The sequence below is a fragment of the Varanus komodoensis genome, unplaced genomic scaffold (genome assembly GCF_004798865.1).
Source record: "Varanus komodoensis strain SLA01 unplaced genomic scaffold, ASM479886v1 scaffold1, whole genome shotgun sequence".
Lineage (NCBI taxonomy): Eukaryota > Metazoa > Chordata > Lepidosauria > Squamata > Varanidae > Varanus > Varanus komodoensis.
The window spans coordinates 79,469,465-79,489,921 of record NW_025335268.1 but is presented as its reverse complement, the minus strand read 5'-3'; the positions used below and the strand labels follow the sequence as shown (position 1 = coordinate 79,489,921).

General features: G+C 38.3%; 1 protein-coding gene across 3 annotated transcripts in view; it reads right to left on the bottom strand.

Annotated features, from left to right (window-relative positions):
- Positions 1 to 6,668: 6,668 nt before the first annotated feature.
- MID1 (midline 1) overlaps positions 6,669 to 20,457 on the bottom strand; it is a 227,406-nt gene continuing 213,617 nt past the window's right edge. For all 3 annotated transcript variants that reach the window (XM_044432296.1, XM_044432287.1, XM_044432277.1), the window contains exons 8-10: positions 9,951 to 10,112; positions 8,918 to 9,125; positions 6,669 to 7,919 (exon numbers count right to left, since the gene is read on the bottom strand). In XM_044432296.1, coding sequence (XP_044288231.1) covers positions 7,571 to 7,919; positions 8,918 to 9,125; positions 9,951 to 10,112 — 719 coding nt within the window. In that variant the 3' untranslated portion in view covers positions 6,669 to 7,570. The remainder of the gene's footprint in view (positions 7,920 to 8,917; positions 9,126 to 9,950; positions 10,113 to 20,457) is intronic.

Genomic DNA, 20,457 nt, shown 5'->3' with positions numbered 1-20,457 from the left:
AGTGACAGCTTTTATCTAAAATGTGTTAGCATGTGGGGTATTTTGGTCCCCACCCCTTTACCTCTGGCCAGGGCCACCACTGAAATGTAGCTCCTGAGAGTTTCTCCAAACTCCTATGTTTCTCCTATGATAGCCACAGGGATAACGCCATATCACCACTTGTGACATCCTTGGTTTCCCCCCATTTTCTCACCTCACACAAAAACTGGAAGGTAGATTAGGCTGAGAGTCACCCCAAGCTTCATGGCTCCTTAGGAATTTGAACCTGGACATCCCCAGTCCTAGTTTGAATTCTAGCTGCTCCATCATGCTGGCTTTCATATCCACACCTCAGAAGCCCTCAGTTAGCATATACTGACTGAGAGAATGAGAGTTCTCCCTGGATTATGGGCTTTCCCTGAAAGGAGAACTACTCTGTTTCCATCATTTGGCAAAGACAGCTCACTCAGAGTGACTAAAGCAGAACCGTTTATGTCCTTTCATGCACACACTGCCCACCCTGTTGCTAAGCCCACCCTGTTGCTTGGATCTTGCCAATGGGAGTGGGAAAAGGCCTGTTGAGAAGATGACTGCCTCTCACTGGGACTTTTTATGCAGGATTCAGGGACACGTCTGTGGAACTTGGGACACAATTATGAAATGTGGCATTGAGCCAGAACTGCAGGGCTGCTTCTCGGCTGTTGTTTAAAGCTGCCATGTGATCTTGAATGGATACAAGCAGTTGGGACCTCAGGATCCTATTGAATACCCCACTCCCAAAAGGCAATTTGGTTCGGTGATTATAGAATTCATTAATGCATGAGAAGCAGCATAAAAGGAGTCACCCTGAGCAAGAATCCATAGAATTATTTCCAAATCCTTTTATCCAATGAACTCTGTTGCTTTAGCTGACTAGTGCTGTCTTTATTCATTTAAATTAAAATAAACTCTCTCACTCTTGTGCGTGCTCTCTCTCTCCCCCTCCCCACTCCACACAACACTGAAAGACTCACTTACCGGACTTACTTGTAACAATATTTTAAAATATGCACACAACCATTTACAACTATAACATTATTCAAATCTTGGAGGAATAGAATATCTTCACCAACCTTCAGCAAACCTAGGCTGTTCCTGAAATACTTATTCACTGAACAAGAGAGTCTAAACAACTTTTGCTAAAGGTAGTTCAAGGCTTGCAGTGGGGTTTATTTTGCACTACAGAGATAATTTGTTTTTCCTCTGTGGCAATAAAAAAAAGCACAATCAAAAGCAACAGGCTTTGAATTGCTTTGGTCCAACTCCTTGCCAAAATGGAAGTGGCAGGAAACACTTACAGGAACAGATCCTTACTATGCTTTTGCACTGTCATACATTTGTCATAAATGCAATTCTTCTTAGCAAAGTGCTGCTCAGAGTATTATGATACTGTGCCCAGATATGCTTCTATTAATACGAAAAGTCTATGTTAAAACAAATCAGGGGTCAACTGCACCCTGTTTGGTATCCGTTTTGTAGTCACTCCTTACTACAGGGACAATGTTCGATGGTGGGCTTACTAGGACTGGACCCCTGAAACTTTCACCTGGAGCCCCATAAGGCCATCCAACCTACCATCCTGCTGAAATAAAGGTAGAAGGTCCCTGAAGATGCATAAGAACCTTCTTGGTAGCTGGATTTTTTAATTATACTTGCTTCACTTCCTGTGGCCTGTTTCTTGAGTCCTTTTTCCTCGATCCCCCCCCCCCCACACACACATCCAGTGCCCTCTTCTTCCCTGTCCATACATCTGTTTCTACAAATTGTGCTGTCTTTGGGTAACAGAATGAGATGGATGGACTTCATAAAGGAAGGCACAATGTTGAATTTACCAGAGCTAAACAGGGCTATCACGGAGAGGATATGTTGGAGGGCTTGCATTCACAAGGTTTCCATAAGTCAGAGCCAACTTGATGGCCCATAACAACAGCACAAAGGATAATTTAAAGACACACATTCACACAGACTTTAGAGCACATGTGAATATGGTATTCAGACATACACACATACTTGGCCCAGTGCACCTATACCCTTGATCAGTTTGGTAACAGGCGCAGCTCCTGCCTCACCAACCACCAGGGGTTGATCAAGCTAGGCTTGCTCCTTGGAAGTTCCACTGAGATTAATGACATTTAGAGTCAAGTAAGTGTGCATAGGATTGCTGCTTTAGGCTATAAGCTGGGTTGATCAGGGGTGAGGTGCAGAATGCAGGAACAAATAAGTGGCCAGCCACAGCTGGTTTTTAGTCCCACTGGGCCATGAAGCTCACTAAGGGACTCACTCTCAATTCTACCTCACAGGGTTGTTATTGTGAGGATAAAATGGAGCTATGTAAGCTATTCTGGGTTCCTCACAAGAGAGAAAAAGTGAGACAGAAATGCAATGAATGAATGAATGAATGAATGATGATGATGACAGGACAACATGGCTCCCCGTTTACTGACACACGTTCTGACTATAGATGCCTTGTTATATGGATGTCCTTCAGCATTTGCTCTTCAAGTAGTTCTTTTCAAGCTACTAGCCAGAAACTTTTAAACCAACAAGAAATGAGCCACTGCTAGCCAGATGCTTTTTTGGAGAAGAATGCAGTTTTTTCATGCTGTGGTATGGACTTCATGCTGTGCTAGATTTTTTGACTCCTTTGGAATGTCAAGAAACAAGATTAATAGTTTGAGCCCCTTCCTTACTTACACCAGTGTAAATCAAGACTAATTGCTTTGAAGCTGGGCTGCTGTAATACAGAGTTGAGTGAGAAGGGACCTGAGCCCTGTAAGAATGTGCATTCTTGCCCCACTGGTTCCATTCCGTTTAGGATTTCAAACACAGCCCCGAGCATTGATTTGGGAAAGCAGGGTGGGAGAAGGGGAAAGCGTAACAGATGGATTCATCTGGGCCAACGTGCATGTGACGGGGAGGGATGGTGGGTGGGCAGGATGGAGGCATAGGGAAGAAACAAGTTTCACCTGCTGCATAATTGTGAGCTGCCTTTCACAGCATTTCACCCCGTTTTCCTCTTTCCTAAAGCACGTGCATGCTCTCTCTCCGAGACATTTTTATTAATACCACTGTCATCAGCATGACAGGAACAGGGAGATGAAATTCAGTGAAATGCAATATTCTTGAAGCATATTAAAATGATCCCTTTGGGGGATTAGGGAAGGCAAATGAGCAGTCAGTCACCCCTTCCCCCCACGGCAGCTCTTTGTGGAAGTGACAGCCAGAGTTAGGTAACATAAATAGTCCTGTGCAGAAGCCACATCACGCTTAGTGTATCTGGCTGCAAAGATTATTACATCCACATCGACACTTAGTGGGCTCTCAGAAGTAATTTTTTAGCAACCATCTACCCAGTTTTCCAGAGTTTCATGGAACAGCAGCAGTTTATTTCTGCTGGTTTAACAACAGGCCCTGCATCATGCTCCTTGTGGATGTGAACTCTTGCCACAGCCTTTCTACTCCAGATCATGTGACAAAGTGTTTCCTTCCTCCTTAAAGATATTGCAATGAGGTTTTAAAATAGCAACCCAAGACATGAATTACTATTAACTTGGTTTGGTTTCAGGGCTGTAGAAGCAGCAAAGTGACTTCTTGTTACTGGTCTCCACCAATGCAAAGATTAGCAGACAGATAAATATTACCATATCCCAGTGTTCCAGCAATTTAGCAAACATATCACAGTAAATATTAGGGACATGGAGGGATCTATGTGACTACATGTGTCATTTTCATATGCTTGTCACATTAATAAATTGGCTATTATCCAGTGTTAATCCTACATACAGTAGGATCATTTACATCAGTGAGACCTATATTAGTTATCACAAACTTGTTTTATTCATTAAGTTGGCATACTCTATATACGACTAACACTGAATACTACCACAGTAGTATCTTCACTCACCCTAACCCTTTTCTTACCCACCTTATTTGGACAATTTCTTTTTAAAGAAACATTTGACTGATTTTACATGTTCAATTTACAGAACATTGAAGTAATGTTGGAGGACACGTGTGAAAAACAAACACACAGATGGAAGTTACTACTTCCTAACACAGCTGTGGAATTCATTGCCACAAAATGTATTGAAGGCCACTAATTTGGATGGCTTTAGAAGGACATGGTGGATCAAAACATTCCTGGGTCAAATAGGAAGTCCATAGTCATGGAGGATCAAAACATTCATGAGTACTAACCACAATGTTTAGTTGTGATTACTGGATGTTATTTCCAGGCTCGTGTACATCAGTTGCCAAGGAACATGAGGAGAGACTGCTGTTATATTCCATTCTATTGGAATAGAATTCATGTCTTATTGTAGAGAATTATGGACTCATATCCATGTGGGGAAGTGTTAGAACATCCCCTCTTGTGGTAACTAGAAAATTAAGCAGACTATTCTATCAAACTTGGGACTCTTTTTATTATTGGCTAGAGAAACAGGACTTTGTATAGATTTAAATCTGTTTTTAAGTCATCATAAATGAAAAAAAATGTGGGGGCTGAACCAGCTGGTCTGATGTTTTTGATGATTGATGTTGTTTTTAGTTAGGGTTATAATTTTTAATAAAACATATTATAAAAAAAAAGCAGGCTAGAGAGGGAGAGATAATTGGGCAAGCAGGGACATTCCACCATTCCTGTTGAAAGGCCTCCATTATGAAGGCTCATCCTCCTCAGGTGTCACTACTACTAGCCAGTCCGAGAAGGCAAAACAAGGCTGTTCCTTGGGCTTCCCTTCCCTTCCCGTTTTTCTTGTGTGTCATACCTTTTAATATTGTAAGCTTAAAGAGAGGCGATGTCTTGTTTGATTGTATGTAAGCCACCCTAGGAACCTTTCTGGCTGAGAAGCAGAATGAAACAACTTCAAATAAATAATTTAACAGTAGAAACACAACTTGTCTATGGTAATAACATTCATTGCAAAAGCAAGGGTAGACTCTTGAGTAAACTCTGAAGCACTTGACAAGGAATATAGGACTCTGTGCTTTATGAGCCTTCTCCTAGTTTTATACACCAAAACTGACAGTTTCAGTTTTGACAGGAGGATGACACTAGGAAATTACATTTCTATCTCACTGTTATAGCCTTTCTATTCTATCACCCTGCTGGACTTGCTTAGATTCAAGGTTGAACCACTTCAAGCTTTTGCAAAGTTCAACAACTTTTGGATGCAATTTTCACTTTTAATCCTTCCATTTTTGTTCTCATCATACTTTTATTGCAAATAAAATAAAAACAAACACCAAGTGAGCCCAGAATAATTGCAGAAAGGTACAATCTGCTCTTAACACCCCTGTCAAAATTCTGTTATTTTCTGAACTCACCTTCATTTCAAAGGAAAATTCAGACTCCATGAAAAGTCTCCTAGCTCCATTAAAAATGATTGTTACTGAAGTATTAAAGTTACCTGCTTTAACAGATTCTCAATTGCTTCTCATAATCTGTTTCTGTGATTACAGAAGCAACACAACATTTGAGGCATGTGTGTCAAAATTAGAAATTTAATGTTGGGCCACCCACACACACACACACACACACACTTGCCCCATTTGCAGCCTAGAATGCAAATTTAAGCCTAAATGGGAGCTTCAAGTTTTCTGAAACCTGAGTTCCATTCACAAATGTGTACTTGAAGAAGGCAACACTTTTCAAAAATCCACAACTTTTTAAAAAAGTACATCCTTTCCTATTCAAATGGATTCCAAAACAGGTTGAATGAGAATTAGAGTGAGTTGGATGAGCTTTGAAGTATGGTTTAGGAAATTTCAGGGAGAATTTAATCATTAGAAAAGGATTAAAAACTTCAATCTTGCAGACTGAAAACAAAAACAAAGCAGAAAAGAGAGAAAGTGGTCCTGGTCACTACCCAATTACAGATATCATTCTCTTTCCATCAAATATTTTAATTTGGTTTCTGCTCAGTCCCTGTTGCTACATGATAGGAAATCAACTAGAAACATTTGGTTGATTTTCTGAATCTACTTATCCAAAGCACCATTGGTTGGTCTTTGTTTCTATGCAGAACAAAAGCTCTAGAGGAAGAAATCTGATGAAGCAAACCTGAACTGGAGGCACCCTTTTCTCATGAGGCATAACGAAATTGAACCATAACTAAAAATTCCCTTCCATGACTGTGAGCATGCTATAGCACACTGCAACAAGAAGCCTAGTGCAGTGAACCTCAGTAAGGATTAGAACGACTTCTAGTTAAGATAGTCCAAGGGCTGGATCAGCTAAGTGGATAATGCTGGTTGCTCTTTAACTTGAAATCGAGCTTGATTAAAAGATACATGTTACTAGATGGCATGTCATTTTATGAATTGGATCCTTGACAACTTATTTGACCACTGAATTTATCTTCTGCATTTCATACCTTTTGAGGAAATGTCTCTGGTTATAATGTTACACAAAATTATTTGACTAGTCATGATATATTCTGAATATAAAAGAAATGTGTTTCTTTGAGTGCAGGTGGGAAAAAAGAGCAAGATCATGTAAATACATGTCTTCTCATGTTCATGTTCATGAGAAGGCCAAGATTCTAGCAGCTTGATCCTAAAACATCATTGGTCAAACATAGGAGATGTTTGCACGGCCTGGAGTACCTTCAAATATCCAAAGCAATGATACACTGAAGTGCAGCCTCTTTCCAGGCACTGTTTACAAAACAGATACCTTCACTATTTTTATTGATACACTATAACAGAATATAACAAAATGCTCACATTAAGTTTAAAATCAGTTGTATCTCTAGCACTACATATGTGGGTGCTTTGTGTACCTTTCAAATGATGTGACTCCACATCAGTACCACCAGAACTTAACTATAAATTGATCTCAGTGGTACTTTTACTTAAAACTAAGTCAGAGTTACCTTGGCTGTTCTGCTCCAGTTTTGCTGGTTTTCTGAGACAAAAGTCAAATGTACATATCCTTAAAAGTGACAAAGGTGAAGCATCAGTAGATAAGAAAATTGCTATCAGTTACACTGATCGCCTGTTGATTTAGACACTGACATTTCTTGACGTTTAAGTTAATGTGCTCCAAGCTGAAGGAATTTCATGTAGTAAAAGTGGCACTTCAGAAAGCACTGCATGAACAAAAAATGAAGAATTAGTATTGCATCCTCTTCTCAAATAATTCCAACTTGTTTTCTCGCTTATCAAATCAAAATATGGGAAACAGCTAATAAATTCATTGTGACAGAGCCCTTAATGTGCAAAAAACAGGTCATTCTTACGAGGTGCCCAAATGCAAATATCCAAATCAGGGTTTCTTACTATTATTTTTTTATAAATAATTTATAAATTTTCCTGAAAGAGACTAAATACAAAAGTGTTTTGAGAAATTATTAAAGCCATATTTTGTCTTTAATACAAAACGAACAGTAACAGTTGAAGAGACCATCCCACTTGGAGTTCTGGCTCAAGGCATTGGGGATATTTCTGTACGAAATGCATTTCTGCTAATGTTTTTCCAGACACAGTTCAGTGGGTAGTATATGTGAGATCCACTGGACATTCATCATCCATCTCTGCTCAGCAACCATCATGGCAGCTGCTCGATGGAATCTAAGTGGTCTGGGATGGGAAGGCCTGTTATTATTGTCAAACACTTATTCCAGACGGTGAACGTTGGGCACACAGGCTGTGCAAACGTAATGTCAAAAGTATAAAGGTGAAGAGAGTTCAAAGCATCATAAAAGGCCAAAGAACCATTGTCATAGTCCAACAAAATGCCAACACGGCGAAGATGGGGTGCAGGCTCTATTGGGATTTCTTTGCTGTTGTGTCGCACCACCCATGTATTATTGCAACGACAAAGAACCCAAGAGGCAGAATTCTTTCCAATCCACTCATGTTTTGGTGCTGACTTGTAAGAAATGCCAATGGCATACCTATAAAACAAAAGAAGATTGATAAAATACCCATTTCTTGTCATTTCATTCCAACACTTTCATTTCTAGATTTATGTAGTAATAACCAATCCATGCCTCCTTTTGTTTATGCCTTTCATATTCTTATAAGCTGAACGCTGAGCAAAATGTCAGCACACATTAAAGTTTTTCTTGTAACATTTTGAGAGTCTGGTCATGCTAATCCAATTCCTCCTAAATATGTTTTAGCATAATAGTGCAACATCATGAAGATGGGGGAACGTTAAGTATGAGAAAGGCCTGGTTTACATATACTAAAAAAATGCTCAGAAATAAGGTTGTCCGTAGCTTTTGGTACAGTATTTTTCCCACTAGTAGCTAGTTATCCTTGATGTCTTGGGGAAGGGGTGGCAACAACCTCTTTCTTGGCTCACAAGCACATCAGTGTTTTGTGAGCATGCCAAGATATCTGTCCATCCTCAAACATTACCTTAAAGAGGAGGAGGAAAGATATTAGGCAGAGAACATCTCTTGAAGACTTAAAGCAGATGGCTGGCTGTGAAGAATGAGGTTAAGTTCCTGATGCAGTCCAGATCAAGGACACTCAAGGCCCCGCTCTGGTCTCCATTTAGGAATAGCCTCTGAACCTCTGAGAAAATAAAAAGCTGTGGTCTCATTACAGAAACATCCCAGCTGGATGCTGTGGTTCTGGTCAGATCCTGGCAAGTGTAGAAATCTGTTTTATCCCTATCTTTGCAAGTCTTGTCTGATTTAAACCATGAGTCACAGACTGAAGCTATTCATATTGCAGTTACTTTTGTGTAACCACAGTTTTTGGTACGGAGTATTACATTTTTTGTTAATGCAAACTATCATTCTTCTTGGATATTTCTATGATAGAATTGGGTGACATTTTAATTTTTCTGGCCTAGTTACTGGGCCACACTAGACAAGGTAACAAAGCTTATATGAACAACATAGAAAGGCACAGGGGTTGAAGGATGGTTCGACCCACCTACCATGTACTTCCACTGATAACAACTTCCCAGTAATGACGTCCACTGTCAATGAACACATTGCCAGCTACCCCATAGCTCCCTTGGCTGGTGAAACGCTCAGGTGTGTGGCTCTTCTTGGAAGAAGTTTCATCACGCTCCACTGTCAAGTTGTCATGAGATACTTTTAACTTTCTGTGGGCAGACTTGGGATCCAGTTTGAATGGTTGGCCTTGAATGTGAATGAGATAAAGGAGTGCGGAATATTCAAAATGAGCACTGGGTCAAGAAGCAAATTTAGTCATAAGAACAATTGTTTTAATTTCTATTCCAGCATTGTATCCAAGTTCAGTAACTGATCTCACTGCCACAGGAGTGAATAGTAGCCATTTATTTTACACCCATGAATACCTTAAATAGCTGACTAGTAAACCTGTTCCCAGTTCATGGCCCAGCCCTTGTGGCCGCACTCACAAAGCATTGTCCTTGTGAGTTTTTATTTCATGGTATGAGCCTTTGTTCTGTTTCCTGGTCTTACCAAGGTTTGAGGCTATTGGGAAACTCAAGTAGAATGTTTGATACTGGCTTACACTCACAAGGAAATTACTTGTCCTGCTTACTTGTGAGTAAGCATGCAGTATCTGTCTCTGCCTGAACAGATATAAATAACTTTCATATATGGGATGCTATCTGAAATTGTTCTGAGTGATTTCACCCTGTTTACTTCAGAGGGAATACAGGGAAGCCCAGTAAGCTCAGTTTGGTCATGACCACCTTTGCCCTTGGTGATGTCTCTCAGAGGTCTAACATTTGGAATTTGGCCCTTGGTTTGAAAAGGGTTTCCTGCCCAGCATGAAGGTTTGAGGCATAGATGAGCTTCCACAAGTGACGGTGGCTGGTTGCCAGATGAAGGACTTCAGCAGACCTTCTTGCTAAATGGAATAAACCGCATGCAATTGACAGAAGTACTAAACTATGAGGCCCACATTGTGCTATTTTAAGCATGAAGCCGGAAAGAAAAATAAAGTAAATACAGGATAGATTCAATATTACTCACTATTTGTTTTCAGCTTTCCAGGTTCACTGTTTCGGCTGCCAGCCTGATTAATAGCCTTAACAACAAAGATATACTTGGTGCCACTCTGTAGCCCATGCACGGTGTAGTGGTTTTGTTTGATATTTGGAACAATCATCCAGCTGTCGGCCGAGTTACACAGACCTGTATTTCAAAGCAAACATATCAGTAATTTTGTGGAGGAGTTACTTGAATGCACCTGAACAGTCTGGTGAAGTTAAAATGATCTTTAAACAATCCAAAAGAAAATTAGCTTTTGGATTCTTTAAATGGCAAGTCCTCGGCCAGTGGACATATCCATTTTTCCACTGACTGAGGGCCATGAGATCTTTTATTTCTTAAACTCAGGCACAAAATAGTATCTATTTAAATAATATGTATTTATTCCTATGTGCGATTAGAAGAAATGTCCTACAACTTATATCATTCTGGGAACGCAGGGAGTTGCAGGACTTTTCTCTGTACAAACATACATATGTTTATCATACCAAACGGGGCTGTCTATATAAATAGTGCACAAACACTTACATTGCGATTCACAATTGAGTGTACCATTTACTCTTATTCACCCATCCAACCTCAACACCCTTTCTCCACACAAGATAACACTATGAAAATATCACCTTATAAGAACTATTCCATTAAAATAGTTCTTAAAATAATGTGGAAAAAAACCTGTTCATTCTTCAAAGGCCTAATTTTGTTCTACTTAGTAACTGAAAGGTAATTGTAAATGTTTCATTACTGATATTAGATAACAGTACATACAAGCTTTGTGTTTTCTGGGACTATTGTATAATATCTGAAGTAGGAACTTGAATATTGTCGCCAAAGACAAATGTGTGGCTTCAATCCACTTGGAAGATCACACGTTTCTAGGAGTGAGAGATCTCACACTGGTAATTCACTCAACTGTAATATCTGTGCCCCCTACACTTAGATCTTACACCAGATTGGAGTCCTGTACCTATTCTAGAATAAAAATGAACAAAATTTGCTAATCCCACGTTTAATACTGATTGATTTGGCTCCTAGAATGTTTGTGGAGCAGGTTTTTGCAGCACATTACAAGAACAGAGGAAGCTATCTAGCTGTGTTGGAACCCATGCAGAAAGGTTCATTGGGGACACTTGCATCTCCTCTATCTCCTTCAATCCCATGGATTTCAAGTGACATACAAGGATGTGAAGGAAGGATAGTAAAATGAATTTTGTAGCTTGGTTGAATAAATTTTCTTAACTGTTCTGAGAAAGATAGTCTTGGGAAAGCAAGTGGTCTCAATGCTGCTTTGTGTTTCAGCTAAATATAAACATGTAAGAGAAAACCAACACCTCATAATTCCTTTGTACATTGGAATAGACCGCACTGGGATATTATGCTCTTTCCATTCCCTTTCCAAAATAAACTTCAGACCTGGGGAATGCGTACCATATTGGTGACACAGGACTAGGCAATCACATGCCATTCCTTCTAGGTTAAAGAACCTTAGGCACATGAGCTGATACAACACCTGTGAAGTACTGTTCTCAGTCAGTTCAGGTTTCTGATTTCAAAAAGTGCTTTAAAGCAAGAAGAAGTTCCCACATGTAGTGTAATAATGCCTTTTAAGGCTGTGTTCTAGAAAATGAATAGAATGTAAATTAGAGATCAAACTACTTTGTTGAGCATAATGAGGCATCATGCAGAATTTGTGAGGTACAGCGGACAGGAAGTGTTGCTTTTCCTTTCGCAATCTGGAGATAATTGTTTGTAACACTTTTTCTCCAGGATTTGTTGCTGTTGAAGCTCAAAAAAACAGATGGGAAAAAATATTCTAACTACAAATCCACCTAATATTTACTGCTCAGTCCACTGTTTCAGAAAAATAATGAAATACACCAGCCACACAGAAGTCACCGGAAGGTTATTTAATCTCCTGTGCATTTCAAGCATTTAAAGCAGAAAACTCATATGAGTGGGAAAATTATATTAAGAGAAAAACCTCCAAAATCCACAGTTGGATAGTACCTTTATTAGGAAATATGATGCTTCCTCCTTAGAACTCACATGCGGTCATAAAATAATAAATGAAGGGTTTCTGCTAAATACATATACATTTTGAATTTAGCAATGCATAATGTGAATATCTTTATAAAAATTAAGTCGTTCATGCATTTTAAATTATAACTTGTCACTGAACAACTTGCGACTATTACGAGTGGAACTCTCATGCCAAATCATTCCGAAGACATGATTGAAGCAATGGGAACAAAAGAACTATTTCAAATTTCTTTTGCATACACTTTTTAAAAATCCCAATTTGGACCAAAAGGCAAATATATGTGCTTCCTGACTTCTTCAGTATTTCTTTTCCTACACAAGACTGATTTGTGATTGATTCTCACAGAAGGAATACAAAATGTTCCATGGCAATGGAAAATCCATATGCAACTTGAAATGTTCCACAAGTGATATATTTTCTGCAAAATCCATGCAGATTTCTCTGAAGTACCAAGCACCAGCTTTTTCTCATGCATTATTCCATGAAAGTGAATTTGATGTTTGTCCAGAAGCAGAATAGCAGGAGTCATGACCCAAACCCTTTCAAATTTACCTTTCTCAGTTAAAAGAGATTATGCTTCATGTACATATTGGGTTCAATTTCTGTTTGTAGGAGGTTCCATGTGTGAGCCATCAATTGTGGCTCCAGTTCTTGGGATGCAAATTGGTAAATCAGCAAATGATCATGCAACTAGCTGAGCCATAGACTAAAACAGATGGATAAGTTGGTACATGCATCATGTTTGGACATTTTCACATACAGCAGTAATATCAGTATAGGAAAAGCATTGCAGTGATGCAGTCTTTAACCTGTTGCTTAATGAGCATCTAAAACAGTCGTGTCAAAATTCACAGAATGCATTCACACTCATGGACATATTTTCGTCCCTAAGCTGTTCCAGTATTCAGTGGAACTCATGCTTCAAAAACCGAGCAAACTTTCATTCTTAAAGAATGGCAGGCACACTTTATGGAGGAACAAACCAATAATAAATCCAGATATATCTGCAGCAGAAATTAAGTAATTTGTATATGAACGAATCCATAAACTGATCATGTACTGAGACAATTAAGCATCTCAAATGATCAAAAAGCACCTCTTTAATTCTTAATATCTTAGTTAAATTATACTGTGTTCTACTGAACAGAACAAAATATGCCACAGATCCTGGAATCTGTTTTTTCTTACTTCATTCATAACAAATGTTCAGTGAATTGATCTCAGTCTAATGATATCTAAGAGGATCAGTGAAGCCAGTCCTGTGCAGTAAACAGCTTGAGTTTACTATGTGGTCATAAATCAACAGTGACACATTTACACTGTTGCCAGAAGATGAATGTAGGGTGATTGCACTTATCATACTAGCTACTTCCTTCTCACTAATTTCCTGGCAGACACTGAAGATGACCCTCTCAAGTTAGTATGAACCCTGCACTCTCATGCTTGAGATTATCTAACCCTACTAGTAAATTTTGGCCACTTGCATAATAAATAAATAATACATCCTACTAGAAACACTATTGTAAGGACGCAATTCTATGGCATGCATTTTATAATTATAATTATGTTATCTTTGCAACAAATGTCTGTATAGGAAAAGGTTCACTTTCCAATATGACATTTCTGTTTCCACATGCAAGAATAGCAGAAATGCAAAGACAGCAATGGATAGATACAAGTCAGGAAATAATGATTTCTAAAATATAGATCAGTCGAATCCTAGAAATTGCTCAGCAGAGCAACATTGTAATAACCGGGTGTGGAGGGAACCTGGTACCTCCTTCATGCAACTGGGGTTGTGTGTATCTCACTCATGCAAGGGGGTCTTTGGACCTAAGCCAACAACAGCATCTATTAAAAGTGAATTCTACAATTGGAATGACCCATTGATTTTATTGATATGCATCCATGTTACTATGCCTAGAAGCAATTCATAGTACTACATTCTGACTGTTTCACGCAGTGCCATGCCATATGAAAACCTACTGGATTATCCAAATCATGGTATACAATTAATATTTGCCACCCCGTCCCCCATTAAGACAAGCTGGTTTCGTGCTGACTCATTATGAAGCTTCATTCCATGAAGACTGGAATAACATCCTCCCCTGCATTTCTCACAATGTAGAAGCTTTGTTCTAAAGCCCCTCTTCAGCGCTTTGCAGCTGACGCACAGTCTTTAGCCCTCAGTATGCCTTCTGTCAGCATAATGCTGCACATGAAAATGGGTCAGAGAAAATGAAGCAGTTTATTATCACTTAGTTCTGCCTGCTGGTTAGTGATTAATCGAAGGAACATTTCTACCCCTTTCATGCCCTCTTATCTGTCCTGCTTTGATTCCTGTGCAGTACTTTTAAGGCTTTTTGCATCCAGGTAGGCTACTAAGTTCACGTGTCTAAGGAAGAAGTTTGCATGTTTTTTTCCGCTGAACTCCATTAAATGTTTAGACACAGCTGACAATGTAAATTAATTCAGAAAATGCAGGAAAGTTTTTTAGACCCATGCTTTTAATATTTTATGGATCACAAATCACCAGTGATGTGTCTAAGTTCTTTACTCCAAGTCTCAAGTCTTTACTTTCAAGTCCAAGTTGAGTCTCAAGTCTTTGCAAGAAATTTTTAAGTCACATCAAAAGTCTCTTCTCAAGTCCCAAGAGCCAAATTTAGCAAAAAAAAAGGGAGGTGGAGGTGGGATATGTTTGTGTAGGAAGGGGAGAGTAACCTGCCTCTTGTTCCCATCCGCATTTTTCTCAGGGATGCACTGAAATCCATATTTCAACCATGGCTTATTTGAACAAAGCTGTGCTGTTATTAGAATTTATCAAGCTCACTATCTATCTATCTATCTATCTATCTATCTATCTATCTATCTATCTATTTGGTGAGCTTCTATGCCGCCCCATTCATTGAATTTAGAAACAATATTTTCTTGACACGACTGGTGCCCAGTCTGGCACTGTTATTTTTCCCAGAAACACACAAGAACAGAGCAGAGGCAGCAGGGAGGAGAAGCACTGTTGTGCTTCTGGGCAAGAAGTGTGCCAAAAAGAGCTGAAGTCTTCAGGTAGTCCCTCGCTTAAGGATGAATTCCATTGCTGAGAATGTCCTTAAGCTGAGTTTGTATGTAAGTTGGATCACATGAGTAAGCCAAATGTCTGTCTTAGTCTAAGTACATATTTTACCTTTCTACGCATATAAAACATTTAATAAACACTTCCCTATTCACTAAACATCTTAAACACAATGCAACATTCCAATAATCAGTGCTTTTTTGTCACAGAACGCAGTTCCAGCACCTTTTTTTGATGGATTTTCCAAGTTTTAAAAGTAACTTTTGAAAATTTGATGTTTGGTTCACACGGATTTGAATTGCCCTGTCGAGCGTAGCAGGTCGGCAGCAAAATCATTAAAATGGTGCATGCAGGCTGCTTGTGTGTCGAGTCTGATGGATGCGTATTTCGTCCGCACTGGTTGTGATGGCACTGCTCAGCTTGTGGTGCTGCTCAGCTTGTGATTGGTCATGTGGTCGCATGCTGAGTGCTTACTGCGGACGGTGACCATTATGTTTCGTTACACAATTACTGTGTGTGGGTGTGTGTACAGTGATTGACTACGTGCGAAAGGTAAATAATTTCATGAGTTCTGGCACCTTTTTTCTTACAAAAAAGCACTGCCAATAATGATAATGATACAGTATTACTAAAGTAACTAAAGGTACTGGAGAGAGAGAGAGAGAGAGAGAGAGAGAGAGAGAGAGAGAGAGAGAGGGAGAGAGAATATCTGTATATATGTGTGAAGGTATACAGTATTGTAAAAAACAAATGAAATAAATAGTTCTTAAAACTATTATTTCAAATCAGTGTCTTACAGAGTTAAGCTAGCTCACTATCATTTTTGAAAAGAAATTATGAATATGAAGCATTTTAACATTTTACAGTACTTTATGTTGCTTGTTCTTTTTGTTTGTTCATTTTCTGAATATATTTAAGTTGTTTTGCTAATTTACAAGAAACCATAAGAATAATCAAATGCCACAGTTCCAAACAAAATTGAACCTAAAACAAATCGGAGAAAATACTTATAACTTTCTTTCGTTTTATGGAATTGGAAAATATTTGCAGGCCTGTTGGCCACTTTGGAGGGGATCAAGCCTGCCAAATTCTGCTCAGACAGGCTGTGGTTCTCTCTCTCTGCTGTCAATTCATTTCCCCATCTGCAGCATGGGCATGCTAATATTGATCTAGTTCCCCTTTAGCATTTGCCCTTGTAACCAGGCCCTCAGCTGCTACAAGACCAGTTATGATGGGACAAGGAAATGGCTGTACAGACAACCCTTGAAGCCTACTTCGAGAAAGCGACTCCAGTGTCCACCACCACCACCCCTGCTCCAGCAGCACAATCAAACCCTGACTCACCGGCACCATCATCATTTGTTAATGTTAGGCTGAATGTTACTTCATGGATTGTGAAGTTATAAATAAAAATAGGATTTCATGCTTTAAAAGAACAACAACAGAGAAGTAGGGAGAAGTCATCTGGGCACCTCTGCTTCTGCTCTTCCCAGAAACTGCTATGATTCTGCTTCATCCTTGATGTCCTAACATGGACCCCAAAACACACTGGCTTGGGTATACTCAAGCCAACACTGTGGAATGAAAAGCCATGAATATCTCTATGGAATTTCTATCTCTACAAAAACTGTGAGTATCTTTAGGGAACTATGTGCGCACTGATTATATATTTCCAAACACATTGCATAGTCTCCTGGTGATATTCGCATCTTTTTGTTAGAGATATTCGTAAAGGGTTTACAGCAGTCCACATATTCATAACTACATAACTCAGGAGATACTTGTGTCACAACACCCTTCCTCCTGCCTCAGCCCCTTGTCCCTCCCTCCCAACTGCATTCCTTCTGCCAGAAAGCAACTTGGTCATAAGAAGAATAGAAATCTTGTGTCAAGTTCTCCCAACATCTACCCCAAAATAAGTGGAGCTTGCTTTGAGCTAAGTGAATATAGGATTGCAGTCTAAATGTCACAAACTCTCATACATTTTTCTTGTAAGAAAGAGACCATCTATGAAAATATTTTAAGTGATTCCCTCTAGATCACTTGAAAAATATTACATGAATTAAATAAATCACTTATTTAATGAATAAATAAATGGAAAATGTACAAAGTATATAGAGTGGGACAAAGAAATATGAGGTCTGGTTGTAAGATGAAACAACAATATGAGTAATACTCTATTATTACATGAATTAGATTGTGTAAATGAACATGATTTAGTAGTCAGATTTGTATCACAGTGGAAGAAAAATATGAATAAGGATCAGTGGGAAACTTTATTTAAATCTGTAATTAAAATTAATCTTTGTTTCCTCCTGTTTTAAATTTTGATTTCATTAAATGATTTCAATTGCCTTGATTAAATCAATCCTCCCTGCTCCAAACTAGCACTAGTAATGAATCTATTTTTGTGAAGTTTCTATATGAAGTGATTGATTTATAAAGTGCCCCAGCTTTAGAACAACGCTCAAATTGGTATTTAAAACAATGCTTAAACAATAGAAAACAACTTAATCTAAAACGAATATAAACAAATATAATACACATACAAAAAAGACATCACAACTAACATAAAAAACACCATGCCTAATATTCTTATCTTTGCTATACAACAGAGAATTTTCACATCATTCAATACCTGGAAAAGGAAGTGATTCAAAGAAATGTTACATAGATTGTCCAAAACTGTATACAGAAATCACTGGACAAAAGAAAAAAGAACTCAGAAATGTTTATTTTAAGCATTATATAATGCTCTTTTGTTGCAAAAGAGCACTGTTGGAAATAAATAATTAACTAATTTAAGCTAATAGAGGCCGCATAGCTTCATCTCTGTAGCTATAATATTTGACTAGTGTTAATGTGTAAGGATTGCAACTTAAACTTCATCAGTGAAAAAATAAACAGGTCCATGTGGAAAGGCTGCAATTATAGAAACAAGGTCACCATATAATGTGACCCTGCCGCATTCTTATTTATTGACAATACACTGACAATACATCTGATACATTATTAACACTGTGGCAGGAATATTGCCATAGTCTTCTACACAGTTGTGGTGAATGATGATGGGTTGACATGTATACTGAAAGGCTACAGCCAAGTTCTTGAACCTGATGAAAGTGTTTAAGCAGGTCAACATTTAGTCCCAAAGAAGTTGATGAACTGTTTGCATATTTAAATTAAGGACTGATTATATTGAGATATGAAATCAAGTTTATGAAGTTACAGGGAAAAACCAGAATTTGTAGTAACCGTTGTTCTCTGGTTAGCAGTTCAAATGCACTCTCTCTATCCACTGTAGTTGCACAAAAACTACCCATTCGTGGTCAGCTATTACTTCCCCCTTGTCTTATATTACCTTTGCAGGATCAAATTCTCATTTGTTCTTTACACTGTAATATGAAACACCTCCATGTGGCTTTGCTGTGCTTCCACCTCACTTTGTAAAGTTTTCTTCCTCTTATATGTGTGTATATATGTGTGTGTTTCTATATCTGTCAAATGGGATAATATGACATATCTGATGCCTATATGCTGGTCCAAATCAAGTTGTTAATCATTACAGTGGGTCTTGTTTTATGCCTACCCATGCATAAAAGTGCATTCTAAGTCATTAGAACCTTGGCCTGTGATTTGTCTGTGTTGTATCAAAACCTTCCTGTTAAAAATAAGGGATGTGTATTGAGACACTCATAAGTTCCTAGAATGTGGAAGTAAATTTTGTCTATACTGGTGTTCTGTCCTGTCAAGTTTTCAATACATTGTTTATTTATTTATTAAAACATTTTTATGCCGCCCCATTCGCCGAAGCCTCATGCTTCTAATGCATCTATTTTATTCTTGCCAGCTTTCTTCAGTGTTCAACTTTCAACTACACAAAGTGATATGGATGTAATAATATGGATGATATTGGCCTTGGTCTCCAGTGAAACATTCTTATATTTAATTACCTTTTCTAGTTCCATCATCGCCACGCTTCCAAGTCTCATTCTTCTTCAATTTTTGTTTGAATTTGAATTGATGATTGAGCCATATCATGTCAAATATTTTACCTTTTCAATTAATATTATTAAAGTTGTGTAATTCCTCTGTCATCCTGATTTTCTTAATGTTCAGTTACATTCTGGTTTCTGCATTGTCTTCTGTCATTTTCATCATAAATCATTTCAATCCATTTATGTATCTAATTTTTTTATCTCTGTGTTGATTGATATTGATGTGTCTTCTACCAATTTTCACTCTTCCGTCTGATCCTAATCTAGCTTTCATTTCTGTATGTTCCATGTACAGATTGAATAGACAGGAAGATAAAATACATCGTATCTTATGCATTTGCCTATGGGGAAACTATTCTGTTTCTTCTGTTCTGTCCTAATTGTAGCTTATTGTCCACAGTACAGGTCAAGGCACACCCATTTCTTTCAGGACCATCCTTAACTCCTTGTGATCCACACTGTCAAAGGCTTTACTGAAGTCTATAAAGCATAGACTGATCTTCTGAAATTCTTTGGTATTCTCCAGTAACCAACCTATATTAGCAATATGATCTCAAGTTCCTTTTCCCTTTCAAACCCCCGCTTGAACATCAGGCATTTCTTGCTCCATATAGGGTATAATTCTTCATTGCAACACTGTGAGCATCACTTGGCTTGCATTGGAAGTTAGTACAATGGCCCTACAATTACTGCACTCTACATCTCCTTTTATATTGTATGTTTCCAGTCTCTGGGCCATTGTTCTGTTTTCCATGTTTGTTGGCATATTCTTAGTAGGATTTGAACTGATTCAGCCTGTACAGCCTGGAATAGTTTTATTGGAACCCTGTCTACTCTGGGTGCTTATTTCTTCCAAATACTTCAGCTTTCATGTCACTTTTTAATATTGCAGGCTCTCCCTTTTCCTATTCATCTGCGTGATCCTTTTATTTCTTCTGCATAGTTCTTCCATATATTGTGTCCGACTTTTTTTTACTTTATCCTTGAAGACAGTATGTTCTTCTGTTGGTCTTTCAGCATTCCTAATCTATGCTTGAATTTCTCTTTGAGTTCTTGGATCTTCTGGAAGAGGTATTTTGATTTTCCTCTTTCCTCTTTTGCATTGACCATTATAACAGTTCTTCTAATCTCTACATGAGAGGCACTGTAAAGTTTCATTCAGGATTCTGATTATTTCAGTGACATTTTGCTTCTCATATGTCCTTAGAATTTGTATTTGTTCTGTCATCTATCTAGGCTTTATTTTTGCTACAGGAATTTACTTTTTACATTTTCGTCTACTTTTGTCTCTGGTTTCAGCCCACTGTTTTTCTGATTCACAGTCAGCTGAGTTCAGTAGTGCAAATCTATTATTTATATGGACTTTAAATTCTTTGGGAA